Genomic DNA, 14,914 nt, shown 5'->3' with positions numbered 1-14,914 from the left:
TTTATACTTGTAATTCTGATATATTATGAAATGCATTTTTTTTTTAAAAGCAGTAAACCTCAGAGACAAAACTATCATGTCGGGTCACGTAAGGGCGGCGAAAATGGATAAAAGCGAATCCCCGTTTGAACTGTGCTAGTTTGGAAATTGGAAACTGACCATCCACAATGACGAGGAGCTCAACAAGCTGCTTTCTAGCGTGACTATCGCTCAAGGAGGCGTCCTGCCTAACATCTTGGGCATTCTCCAGCCCATGGGGATCGAGAGGAAGGCGTTTCGATTTGTAGGCTCATCTTTTTCCCGCTCCAGAATTTTCGACAAATCAACTTCCAGCCTTGATTCACGCCATGATTGTATTTAATTGAGGCTCAATTTGTTATGAAACACAAATATATCACCAAAGCTTGCGAATTAACGGGACTATTATTTCTGTAGATGATTGGAAATACAATGAAATATGATTATTAATGACAGTTCCCTGATTTATGTAACTTACTAACTAACTAACCATCACGCCGCTTCCCCGCAGGGGTAGGCAGAGAGAATAGAACGCCACACCACTCTGTCTTTGCAAACATTCTTCGCCTCTTCCACGTTCATGCATTTCCTCATACATACCCGCCGATTGTTACGACTTTTAACCTGACCACTTTCAAGTATTTGGCAGTTCAATTCAATTCAATTTATGTGTTATATTCTAAAAGAGGATTGATTAACATTACAATACATTAAGAGTATTAATAAGCCACGTGTTTCTACGTGGCGTCCCGAGACCAATTGATGACGTTTATTGTTATTTTTTTAAACTATTATTATCATCATCATTCTATTTTTATCCAAGTCTTTATAAGCGCCCTTGAGATTGTATTTTACGAAAATAACGCTACACAAATCATCCAAATTATTCTGAATATTATTAATCGTCTACGTTGAGATGTCAATATAAAGAATTGAGAAAAATGTGCATAACATGTTGTACAGAACTTGTTTTAGAGTGTAATTAATATTTTATTTATTGTTTCGGCATTAACTTTGTGGTAAGACATGTTACAATAATTAAAGAAAACACTTCGTTTTTTACCACTTGAGTTTAATTATAGACTACATGTTTCAGAAGCTAAACTGAATGAATGAATGATGGAAGTTTAGCTTCTGAAACATGTAGTCTATAATTAAACTCAAGTGGTAAAAAACGAAGTGTTTTCTTTAATTATTGTGTAATTAATACATTGTATTTTAAATGAGCCACGAAAAAATTACGACAAAATGACACGCATGTCAATGACGAATTTAATATAATATATTCAAGTAACTAAGGCGAATTTTTTTTCAATTTTGTACTTATATGCTCGTAAGTTCTGCGTTTTTTAACCTTTTCAGACCGGTAAAAATATTAAGCGTTTTAAATAATATATTTTTAAGTGATTTTTTTCTCGTTAGTATTTATAACTATCTAAATGTGTGACTGATTGGAGCGCCACGTGCAGCGCAGTCAAGGGATAGTTGGAGAAGAGTCATTGCTTCCACAAGGGTCACAACCCTCAGTAATGAGGACTAAGAAGAATAAAAACAACTCATTTTTTGACATCTCATCAAAGATGAAGAAGAGTATGGAAGTCTGAGCATTTACGGGGCTGACGACCGTCATAGATTGGTTTAAGTGATCACTTTACACACGTGTAACATTCACCAATTCTACCCATTATTGACAGCCACACTACTCAAATTCATGAAAGTATAAATATGAACCAATTTTGAAACATTGTTCTTGAATCACTAGAATTTCACTAGAGTCATCTATTGGTGAGATGAAAAGAAGCTTTTTAAAGTACGAAAGTAACTCCTTTAATTGGAGATAATTCAGATTTTGTGAATAAGTATTTGAACACACTCAAAATGTTGTAAATAAAAATAACTAACCACCACGCCGCTTCCCATAAGGTATATGCAGATTCAAAAAATTGGTTTACCGTTCTTTCCTCGCTCATTCGTTCTACATGTCCAAACCATCTAAAAACCCTTTATTGAATAGCAAAAAAATAGACACATAAGACCTAGGAAAAGTTGGCATTATCAGGTTTTTTATATACTTGGGCAGATCAGGAGTCAGAAGTCTCTGATTTGATTAAGCTATATAAAATTTTAAACAATATTTTAGACTGTCCCTTGTTATAGCAAATGATAAATATTTATACCCCAGCCAGGAACACGAGAAACCGTCAAATATTTTACTGTAATAACAGCCGGACAGTGTCTGGATTCAATACTCCCATACACCGGATGCAAAACATCGGCAATGATTTCTCGGACCATATCGATTTCTGGAATGTCACTTCCTAACTATAAAGTATTAATAATAACAATATTTTCGGCTAATATATAATTCCTTATCTTATATGTTTATCCTTGTTTAATATGCTTAATAACAGATTATTATTTTATACAACAATTATTACATGCACCGTAGAACGGGGCTACTTGAACTTTGATGTGTTACTTGAGCCCAGTACAAAAAAAAATATTTAGATAGTGGTATCGATCGAAGTATCGTGACAATAAGTGTCACCTGTCAGGGAAACAATGAATCATGTCGATACGTTCATTATTGTAGACCAAATACAGATTTAAATCTTTTATTGTACTGGGCTCAAGTAACACATCAAAATTCAAGTAGCCCAACTACGGTAATATATTTATTATATTCAAATTATCTTCATAAAATTAATTAACCTTGTTTTCACCAGTTTTTTTACCTATACAATTCAACCTACTGGTTTCAACAATACATTGTCATCATCAGGGTTTATTTTAAATCAAAAAAATTAAAATACTTTCACCAAAAACTTCCACACACTCCATTAAAATCCTAAATGTTTTCAATGTTTTTTATCTAAAATAAACCCTGATGATGACAATGTATTGTTGAAACCAGTAGGTTGAATTTTATTTATTAAAAAAGTGGTGAAAACAAAGTTAATTAATTTTAAAGTAAGTGTCTGTGGAAAACATTCAAGAAATATATACGAATTGGTTACGGCCGTAAATAAAGGAGAAAAAAACACATTTACTTCAAGATATTGTAAGCACGTAGTTTACTTTAACTTGTGAAACGTTACAAGTTTGATTAGCAATATAACATTTCCACATTATAGATTTTTTGCAAATATGATAACATACACAAATGGCAACGTTCGTGTTTGATTTAATCAAATTAAGTTCAAATTAACATTCCGTCCCAAAAAGTTAAGGAACTGGATTAATAATCAATAATTAATGCAATTTGAATGAGTAGCGTATTAGAGCTGTACATAACCCCCCACTTTTGATTAATCGGGCAGGTTGTTAATGAGTATAAAGCCTATGGTATGCCTTCGTTTTATCACAAGCAGTTTTCGAATCAGAAAAGGCTCACACAAATCCACCATGAACTCTCTGGTGAGTCAAATACGATTGATTACTTTTTATTTATTTATTAATGGCCTAAGACAAATTTTCAAAAAAAAATCATAGAAGATAGTTAATGTATCGAGAATATAGCGATATATGTATTTATAAAATATGATTTTGATACTGTGAACGTAGTATCAAAGAAGCGAAAATTTAATTTTCACATGAAACTAATTCAAGAAAAATTCTAATGAAGTATTCTGTTCATATCAAGTTATTTTATTGGTAGTAATCACAATAGTTTATACATTCTAGGTATTTGGGAATTATATTTATATGTTGAAATCACTGGAAAATAACATTTAAAATTTATGATATTTTTTCAATATATTGTACCATTTTCATTAAATGTGAATAAAATCATTGTTTCAATTTAAACACAAATAAATGTGAAATTTTTCATTAAAGTTTTACTCGGTTAATGCCGCTATTTTTTAAAATCTGTTGTAACACGTGTTTCGATGCATTTCGGTCATTTTCGAACACCGTATGTGAAGCTAGTCTAAATTTTAGAGTTGTATCCTTGGGACGTTGAAGGATGATTTTTATTTAATTTTTTTCAAGTAAAACGTAAATTTAAAATTGATAGATATTATCACAAAGAGACTGCTGAATCATTGAATGAAAATAAATGTGAAGTGTTCGAAAAATCACAAATAAAATATGGGCGTCAACAACATAAAATAATTTTGAAATATGAATGTAGATTTTCGTGTTACAATATATTTCCCGTGTTCCAAACAACAAATTTTTAAATACTAGTTTTAGTGAATCAGTTTGTTTAAACAGCATAAAATTATAAAATTAAAACAACCTTTAGGGACATTTAAATTTTCTAAAGATGCTTTTAGACTGTTATTTCTTTAAAACATGTATGTAATATTCATTTCTTTTTTTCCTTTCAAATAATACAATGTATATGTTTTATGAACTTAAGAGACTTGCGTATTTCACCTCGAGGTTTCGAATAAAGATTAACAAATAAATAAATAATTCAAATGAACCTTTGTTTTAAAATCACTATAAATATTTTATTATATCTATTTATAATATCTGCCGGTTTCGAAACTAACCGCTTCTTTATCAAAACTGATTAATACTGATAAGTATTAATCAGTCTTGATAAAGAAGCGGCTAGCTTCGAAACCAGTAGAGATTGTTAAATATTTATAGTGATTTTAAAACAAAGTTACATTTTAATTGTAAAATGTAAAATCACAAAGTTAGTGCTTCAAATATAAATTATAAATAAATAAATATATGAAGTTGAATTAAGTTGTATTCTATATTGTTATACGCAGATTATTTAATATTGACGTAGAAAAAAACACATCAGGTAATATGTATAAAGATACAATACTTATTTTTATATTTTTTTCAATTCGTAGGTATTCGCAACCCTTCTGTGCGTGGGAGTCGCATCTGCCCACTACATCGGTGGACACGATGATGGACAGTGGAGGGGAGAGGGTCTGGCCGAGAGCCAGGACCATGGACAGTACGACCATGGATACGGTGCCGGAGCTTATGCCGGTGCCCAATATGGTGCCGGAGCTTACGCCGGACACTATGCCCACGGAGCCGCCCCTCTGGGACATGACGGACGCGTCGTAGACACCCCCGAGGTTGCCCACGCCAAGGCCGCCCACTTCGCCGCTATTGCCAGCGCTTCCCACGGATCCCACGGAACTTATGGAGCTTATGGAGCTTATGCTCCCCTGGCCTATGCTGGTCCCCTGGCTCATGAAGGTCACGCCCATGAAGGCCACGCCCATGAAGGTCATGCTCATGAAGGCTACGCCCATGGAGCTTACTCCCATGGAGTCTATGGTGCCCATGGCGCTTATGCCCATGGTGTCTACGCTCATGGAGCCGCCCCCATCGGTCATGATGGTCGCGTCGTAGACACCCCCGAGGTTGCCCACGCCAAGGCTGCCCACTTCGCTGCCAAGGCTCACGCCGCCCATGGAGCTCATGGTGTCCACCATTATTAATTTTTACCCCCAATAGTCATGATCCCATCGTTAATATTGTTATTTTATTATATATTATTAAATATTCACCATAAATTGTGTACATATCATGTATCGAAAACGAAATCAGTATAATTTATATTGTAACATTTAATATAATATTTTCCTGGCATTTATCAACTATTTGTACATATTTTTTTACCGTTTTAAATTTCTTTGAAAACAAACTAAATAAATTGCAAAAAATATTTATCTGAGTTTTTATTTTCATTTTTTATGCCATTATATCCTTTATGCCATTATGCCTTTTATGCCATTATCCTTGTCAAATAAAATCACAAACTCGATATTACTTCAAACCACTCATTGGCTTTTTGAAGAAAGAATAGTAAAACACCTTCATGACGCGAATTTGGTTGGTAATAGAAGTAAAAAAAAGACCGAGAAAAACTTGGCACAATCAAGTTTTTCAGATACTTCAAAGTGATCACGTCAGGAGTCGAGAGAAGTGACATTGAAAAAGACGAAGATTGTAATAAAGACAGATTGGTGTTCCTAATATTCCCTCAGCCTACCTCTGCGGCGAATCGACTGAATTTTATCAACGTTTCCATATTTTTCCTTATTAATAATAGGTATAAAACAAAAGGTTTTCTCATTTTTTATTATGTTAAAAATTTATCAATAAAAAGTTGTATTCAAAACGAACAGGGTTTTTCAACTCGTATAAAAAAAGAGGATTTTTAAAGATATATTGATTCGACACCCATGATACATTTTAATAAAATATACAGCCTGAATATTTTTAATAACGATTCATCGAATTATGGCACTAGTCAACATAAAACATACATTTTTTTTAAATCGTTACCGCAAGCTCTCCCGATTACAGAAGAATGTAAATTTTTGCTCCAATAAGGAAGTCAAAAAATAGCTAGGTACTTATATAGGATGTAGCAGAAAAAGATTTCTAACAAATCAATAAATGTTTTTGAAATTAATTTCTTCGCATAATTTTTCGTTTTACAAATTGGTTGAATATATTAAAGTTTTTTTTTGTCGAGTTCTTTCTTGTCGTTTTTTTCACTTATTTCATCAGTGACCATGTTTCATCGCTACCGATATCTAATAAACATAAATAAACATTGCTCTATTATATTAGTGAGATGATTTTCATCTCACCAATAAATGTCTCCAGTGAAGTTCTAGTGATTTAAGAACAATGTTTCAAAATTGGTTCATTTATATAGAACTTCCAAGAATTTGAGTAGTGTGGTTGTCAATAATGGGTAGAATTGATGAATGATACACGTGTGTAAAGTGATCACTTAAACCAGCCTGTGATGGTCGTCAGCCCCGTAAATGCCCAGACTTCCATATTCTTCTTCATCTTTGATGAGATGTCAAAAAAATAATATAAAAATAACTCCTGTAATTGGAGATAATCCAGATTTTGTGACCAAGTATTTGGACACACTCAAAATGTACAAAAAATATATTCTCTGATATATTTTTAAATAATGTAAATGAACGTCTCGTCACAGGCTATGCATAGTGAGACGTTCATCAAAAATATAAAAATATAAAAATAAAAATATTACTTTTGAGACACCAAATAATCTAAACACATCCCTCTTCGTAGTTAAATCCAATGCATTAGTACAAGGAAATAATTTATTTCATGTAATTCATTATTATTTAAAATTGTAGCCCATTATTCTTGACGCACGCGATACATTCACTACGAACGTTTGATGGATGAAGGATTATTGTAAAAAAAATGAGTAGGCACTTTTAATGTTCCACACCAGGTACTAGGCGAGCATGCTAATTTAATATTTTAATACAAAAGGAAACATTGCACCCGAAGTGACCTTTATTGACTCACGATATAAGACCTTCGAAACTATTGTAGCCGAGATAGGTATGCCATATAGAAAGGTGGTTTCGTTTTAAGGAACTGATTGGTGCGTCGGTTATTAATGAATGCCATTTGCATTGGATTCTAGATAATGCTAGTGATAATTCAAATATCTTGAACACTCTCCTTATCTACAACATTTTGAGTGAGTCCAAATACTTGTTCGCAAAATCTGGATTATCTCCAATTACAGAACAATGCTTCAAAATTGGTTCACATATATATAAATAAAAATAATCCCTTACCGCACCCCAATGGTGCATAGGGCACTGCTTCATATAAACGCAGTGTTATCTCGATCGATTACACATGAAGGAAAAGTGATCAGCCCTCCACTTCAGGTACCAGTCCAGTGTAATATTGAATAAATATTTGAAATAATCACTTATATTTATTAAACCCCCCTAAGAATCGAACCCGGGACCTCCAGAACGGTAGGTACGGAGGCGGACACATATATATATATATATATATATATATATATATATATATATATATATATATATATATAAATATAAATAATTATATATTTATATATATATATATATATATATATATATATATATATATATATATATATATATATATATATATATATATATATATATATATATATATATATATATATATATATATATATATATATATATATATATATATATATATATATATATATATATATATATATATATATATATATATATATATATATATATATATAAATATATATTTATATATATATATATATATATATATATATATATATAGAACTTCCAAGAATTTAAGTAGTGTGGTTGTCAATAATGGGTAGAATTGGTGAACGTTACACGTGTGTAAAGTGATCACTTAAACCAGCCTGCGACGGTCGTCAGCCCTGCAAATGCCCAGGACTTATTCTTCTTCATCTTTGATGAGATGTCAAAAAAATAATACTCTCCTTCTCGTTCTTCGTTCACTTTGTTTAATACCACTTAAAAGTGGTATTTCACAAAGGTATGAAAAAGGAAGGATAAGGACAGTGTTATATATATATTATATATATATATATATATATATATATATATATATATATATATATATATATATATATATATATATATATATATATATATATATATATATATATATATATAAATATATATATATATATAATGTACATATACATATATGAATATATTACTAATCCAACGAGTAGACTTCAATTTAATAACATGGAATTAATAGTAATGTACTGGATTTTTCAAATCCGGTCTCCCACCACTAGATTCAAGGGGGCTTTCGTTTAGTATAAAACCTTCGATTGCTTTATTTTCTAATCACTAGCAGTTTTCACCTCAGAAAAGGCTCACACAAGACAACCATGAACGCCCTGGTGAGTAATCATAATATTAAAATTAAATTAATATACAATGCATTAAAATCCTTAATACACAATACAAAACAATGTTTTACGAGATTGAATTATTTTTTTGTAGAATTAAAAACTTTTTTTCATTTTTAACCCATGTTTAAATTACAGTTTGTTGCATTCCTGTGCGTGGGAGCCGTCTCCGCCCACTACATCGGTGGACACGAGGATGGACAGTGGAAGGGAGAGGGTCTGGCCGAGAGCCAGGACCATGGACAGTACGACCAAGGATACGGTGCCGGAGCTTATGCCGGTGCTCAATATGGTGCCGGAGCTTACGCCGGACACTATGCCCACGGAGCCGCCCCTCTGGGACATGACGGACGCGTCGTAGACACCCCCGAGGTCGCCCACGCCAAGGCCGCCCACTACGCCGCCAAGGCCGCCTCCTCCAACGGTGGTGCCTATGGAGCTTATGCCCCCGCCGTCCACGCTTATGGAGCCCCCGCCTACAACGCCGCCCATGAAGATGGACAGTGGAAGGGAGAGGGTCTTGCCGAAAGCCAAGACAATGGAGAATACAACAACGGATATGGTGCCGAAGCCTACTCCGGAGCCTACGCCGGAGCTTACGCCCATGGAGCCGCCCCCATCGGAGCTGACGGTCGCGTTGTAGACACACCCGAGGTAGCTCACGCTAAGGCCGCCCACTTAGCCGCTGTAGCTTCCGCTTCTCACGGAGCTTATGGCGCCCAGTCCAACGGTGCCCATGGCGCCTATGCCGCCCCCGCCTACTCTGCCTACGCCGCTCCCGCCCAGGCTGCCCACCACTCTGCCGCCCCCCTGGGACATGACGGTCGTGTTGTGGACACCCCCGAGGTTGCCCACGCCAAGTCCGCCCACCTCGCCGCTGTGGCTTCCGCTTCTCACGGAGCTTATGCCCACCACTATTAATTCGCCAACCAACATGGCATACTAACAAAAGCATTTTGTAACATGCTCCTAGTTTTTGTGATTTTAGTTATTTAATTAATTTTAAATCAATAATTAACATTTTCATTAGCCACCTGTATTGTTATTTTCCTAAATTTTATTAGGTGATTAACTTTACGTCATCAATGAAACTAAATAAATGACTTGAAAATTTATATCTCACCTTTTATTTAATTATTCCTAAGTTCCTTTAACCTAATTTTTTAAATTCTCATGAAAACAAAATCCAAACAAAGTTCCTATATTTAACGTTCATCAAAATGGGTAGCAACATTTTGAGTGTGTCCAAATACCTGTTCACAAAATCGGGATTATCTACAATTAATTGGTGGTCTAATAAATTATCTGGTCAAATTATAAGCTGAAAAAATAAAAATGAAAATGATATTTTCTGGCGTTTCTCATGTGTGTGATTATAATCGAAGATTTGGACCTCACATAGTAATTTAAGAGTTTCTGCTTCATAAAAAGCTTCATTACATCTCACCAATAAAAATCTTTAGTGAAGTTCTAGTGATTCAAAACAAGGTTTCTAAATTGGTTCATGTATATAGAACTTCCAAGAATTTGAGTAGTGTGGTTGTCAATATTGAGTAGAATCGGTGAATGTTAGACGTGTGTAAAGTGATCACTTAAACCAGCCTATGACGGTCGTCAGCCCCGTAAATGCCCAGACTTCCATATTCTTCTTCATCTTTGATGAGATGTCAAAAAATAATATGAAAACAAAAAATAATGTTTCAAAATTGGTTCATAAGTATATATATATATAAAACTTCCAAGAATTTGAGTAGTGTGATTGTCAATAATGGATAGAATTGGTGAATATAACACGTATGTAAAGTGATCACTTAAACCAGCCTATGACGGTCGTCAGCCCCGCAAATGCCCAAACTTCTATATTCTTCTTCATCTTTGATGAGATGTCAAAAAATCATATGATAAATAATTAGTTCGTTAATAAAATGAGTACCTATTCAAAGTGGTATATACCATATGTGGTTTATAGAAAGCAGTTTGCAGAAATTATTATTAAATTATTTTTCATTTCTTAAATATATAATTATATGTGAATAATAAATTTATTTAAAATAAATTAAAATAATTAGTTACCTGAAAAATTGATACTCAATGATTTTATATACGGTTTATAGAATGCAGTTTGCAGAACATATGATTGAATTATCTATCATTTTTTAATTTTTTTGTGAGATACGTTTGAATGTCTCCAATATTTTTTTAAAAATGTTATTATTTTTTAATACGTTTTTTTTTACTTAGACAAGAGTCTAGCTCTAGCCTAATTGAATTTTTTAAGTCGGTAGATGGCGCTGTTAATGAGTTTTTATATGATTGAAAAACATGGATTTTTCTGGATCGTTTGTAGCGAGATCGCAACAGTAAAAACCAAAAGGCTTATTGTTACAAAAAAAATATAAGTTAGATATTCGACGAGTTCTATACTGTTAGATTGATGATCCAAAATCTGATTCTCAACATATAAAATCAAAAAAATTATACACATAATTAACATGTTAATTTTTTTGCAGAGACCCACCAAGCCACCTTGTGTGTCTTGTCTTGGAGTTCATTTTACATACGTTTTTTTAAATGTAAATGTTCGTTGGTTTAATCTGTTAAAATTACTCGCCGATTGCTTAGAAATTTTATCACAATGCTGCAATCAAATAGCGTTTGTTTGTTAGATGGCAGCGCTATCTGTTAAACATAACATTATACTCAATACCAAACATATCTGCTTGCTTCGTGACACCTGCTACCACTTAGGATTTTTATTGTTTTCAATTTCATTACGGTTATGCAGATTCTGAATATTTTCATTTCTTCATTATTGTGAAATATAACATTTAAAAAATGTGTGCTTTATATAATAATATTATGTAATATTTTTCTAATTATTAATTCTATGTAATATTTTTTTAAGTATGTATGTTAACACATCGCTCACTCCTTTCAAGAACGTCATAAATCATAATTCGTAAATTTTCAGTTGTGCATGTTTTCGGAATGCCCAGAAAATGTACTATATCCCAGCAAAAGAGGCATATTTTTAACTTAATATTTACCAGCTAAAGGGCAGAAAGTGTTGTTTTTACATTTTGAAGAAAATGTATTATTTTTCTTACAATTTTTTTTAAATAAACTAAATATTTTTCAAATAGAGAAGAAACCTTCAGGTTTTACATAAAAAGATCTGTTGTACAGTAAAAAGTTCAATAAGTGGCTTGATATTTATTTTTAATACATAGTATAATATTTTTAAACTTTAAAAAAGAAGTGAGTGACATATGTTTGTGAAATTTATAAATTTAGATTCTTAGTTAAGTTTAAGTTGTATTTATTAAATACCATTTTTTCTTTAAATTTACTATGACACGTGTTTTGATGTATTCCACATCATCTTCAAACACCGCAAAGTGATCACCGAATCAATTAATGAAATTAGAATTTTTGACCTATGCGCTTGTGTTTTTCTCCTTGGACATCAACAGATTACTTATAGTTTTAATCAAATCGATAAGAAAGGTAAAATATCAAAAGACAGAGAGTAATATTCAAATTATTTATTTAATTTCATTAAGGACGTATCGTTAAACACTAAAAAAATGTAATTTAACGGTACAGGTGGACAATGAAAAATAAAATAATTTTAAATAATGACACAATTGATTAACAACTACAATCGAATGAATTATGAGGATGTAACGACATACGTGTGTTAGTATGTCAAGTTAGATGGAGATGGGTAGGGGAGGTGGAGAATCAATAGTGATGGGCATAAGCTCCGTGAGAAGCGGAAGCCACAGCGGCGAGGTGGGCGGACTTGGCGTGGGCAACCTCGGGGGTGTCCACAACACGACCGTCATGTCCCAGGGGGGCGGCAGAGTGGTAGGCAGCCTGGGCGGGAGCGGCGTAGGCAGAGTAGGCGGGGGTGGCATAGGCGCCATGGGCACCGTAGGACTGGGCGCCATAAGTTCCGTGAGAAGCGGAAGCTACGGCGGCCAAGTGGGCGGCCTTAGCGTGAGCTACCTCGGGGGTGTCCACAACGCGACCGTCAGCTCCGATGGGGGCGGCTCCATGGGCGTAAGCTCCGGCGTAGGCTCCGGAGTAGGCTTCGGCACCATATCCGTTGTTGTATTCTCCATTGTCTTGGCTTTCGGCAAGACCCTCTCCTTTCCATTGTCCATCTTCATGGGCGGCGTTGTAGGCGGGGGCTCCATAAGCGTGGACAGCGGGGGCATAAGCTCCATAGGCACCACCGTTGGAGGAGGCGGCCTTGGCGGCGAAGTGGGCGGCCTTAGCGTGGGCGACCTCGGGAGTGTCTACGACGCGTCCGTCATGTCCCAGAGGGGCGGCTCCGTGGGCATAGTGTCCGGCGTAAGCTCCGGCACCATATTGAGCACCGGCATAAGCTCCGGCACCGTATCCATGGTCGTACTGTCCATGGTCCTGGCTCTCGGCCAGACCCTCTCCCTTCCACTGTCCATCCTCGTGTCCGCCGATGTAGTGGGCGGAGACGGCTCCCACGCACAGGAAAGCAGCGATCAACAGAGAGTTCATGATTGTCTTGTGTGAGCCTTTTCTGAACTGAAAACTGCTAGTGACCTGTGGGAACTCGCGTGGAAGCCTTTATACTAACATAAAGCCTTCATATTCGCCAGGAGAGGGGAGGCAGAGTCTATACTCTCATATTACAATAAGATATTGAACTTGAAATTCTCACTACTCATTAATTTTTGCGCCAACTTTCTAAAAGGTCAACACGTTTGTCAGACATACAAAAAATCATTGTATTGTATAACATGCACGAACAGTGCGTGGTAAGGAAATGGTCTTGTTTTACAGTATAATACTTTCGAAAAGTACGTAATTGTTTAATCGATTTTAAATAAAATCATAGTCATATAAATTATTTAATTATTAAATATATAACGTCACGAATTTCTACTTAAAAAATAGCATCATTTCGATAACAATATATTTTATCCTTATAATAAAGTTAATGTGTTGATTTACTCGTAGTGTTACTTCTACTACGACCATCACGCCGTTTCTCCGCATGCATGGGCTTAGAGGATGGAACGCCACACTTTTCTGTCCTGACAAACACTTTTAGCTTCCTTCACATCCATACATCTAGTCATATATGCCCTCCGATTACGCAGACTTTTGACACCTCCAGATTTTAGGTTCTGATTGATCTGATCGTGCCAAGTCTTTTTCCTCATCCGACAAAGTGTTAATACCAGCAAATCATTTTGTACGTATTTCAACGATTTAATATTGAGATCACTAACTAATGTAAGCATTTAAATTATCAGTCAAAAATATTCATGGATTTATCAGTATATTTTTATGACTATCAATTGTATTCATTACTGATTCATTATTTATTTATCTTATACTTACCATAATATGCACCCAATAGGCACTGCATATATCAATTTAACATTGGAACGATGCTATGCAGTACCCTATGCACCATTGGATGCGATTAAAATAAGAAAAATATTCCAATCCTAGGTTGAAGTATTAGAGCGTTCATCTACCTTTCATTCAACTAACTTTAAAGCTAACGCCGCATCGATCAGAAGCAATGCCTTATGCACTACTTAATTTACTTTTCGTATGGCGTACGGTAAAAAGTACAGAGCTTAAAGTTAGTATGAAAAAATACAAGTTTTCGTAATTCAGTAATTATTTTATGCGTTGGTTTGTTCTTCAAGGGAATGGCAATGATTTCTTCTTGTACATTGCGATTTGGTCAGTTGATGTTATGATCGAATCATTTATCAATTAACTAACAAACGGTTTGCAAGAAACAGTCAATTTCACATTTACAACATTTCGAGTGTGTACAATTATTTGTTCACAAAATCTGGATTATCTCCACTTAAACCAGCCTACGACGGTCGTCAGCCCCGTAAATGCCCAAACTTCCATATTCTTCTTCATCTTTGATGAGATGTCAAAAAATAATATGAAAATTATACATAAGCGGTGTTTGAATATGATGCCGGAATGCATCGAAACACGTGTCACAGTAGATTTTAAGAAATAGTGGTATTTACTAAGTAAAACATTAATTAAAAATTAAATAATTAAAATGAAAATGATGTTTTCTGGCGTTTCTCATGTGTGTGATTACAATCAAGGATTCGGATCTCACATACTTATAAAAGAGTTTCTGCTCAATAAAAAGCTTCTTTT

At 34.4% G+C, this 14,914-nt stretch overlaps 3 protein-coding genes across 3 annotated transcripts; 2 read left to right on the top strand and 1 right to left on the bottom strand.

Annotated features, from left to right (window-relative positions):
* Nucleotides 1–3,399: 3,399 nt before the first annotated feature.
* On the top strand, nt 3,400–5,662 carry LOC148309689 (uncharacterized). The gene is made up of 2 exons (XM_088259778.1): nt 3,400–3,435; nt 4,836–5,662. Exons 1-2 carry the CDS (start codon nt 3,424–3,426, stop codon nt 5,439–5,441), a joined length of 618 nt encoding a protein of 205 aa, XP_088115904.1. The 5' UTR covers nt 3,400–3,423; the 3' UTR covers nt 5,442–5,662.
* A 3,012-nt stretch (nt 5,663–8,674) lies between these two features.
* On the top strand, nt 8,675–9,831 carry LOC148309688 (uncharacterized). Its single transcript, XM_088259770.1, has 2 exons — nt 8,675–8,713; nt 8,861–9,831. Exons 1-2 carry the CDS (start codon nt 8,702–8,704, stop codon nt 9,641–9,643), a joined length of 795 nt encoding a protein of 264 aa, XP_088115896.1. The 5' UTR covers nt 8,675–8,701; the 3' UTR covers nt 9,644–9,831.
* A 2,421-nt stretch (nt 9,832–12,252) lies between these two features.
* LOC148309687 (uncharacterized) lies at nt 12,253–13,293 on the bottom strand. The gene has a single exon (XM_088259769.1). It carries the CDS (start codon nt 13,262–13,264, stop codon nt 12,467–12,469), a length of 798 nt encoding a protein of 265 aa, XP_088115895.1. The 5' UTR covers nt 13,265–13,293; the 3' UTR covers nt 12,253–12,466.
* Between the last annotated feature and the right edge of the window lie 1,621 nt (nt 13,294–14,914).

This window comes from Brachycentrus maculatus, unplaced genomic scaffold (genome assembly GCF_059751285.1).
Source record: "Brachycentrus maculatus isolate JH-2025_06_01 unplaced genomic scaffold, ASM5975128v1 h1tg000119l, whole genome shotgun sequence".
Classification (NCBI taxonomy): Eukaryota; Metazoa; Arthropoda; class Insecta; order Trichoptera; family Brachycentridae; genus Brachycentrus; species Brachycentrus maculatus.
This window is presented reverse-complemented; position numbering and strand designations above follow the sequence as displayed.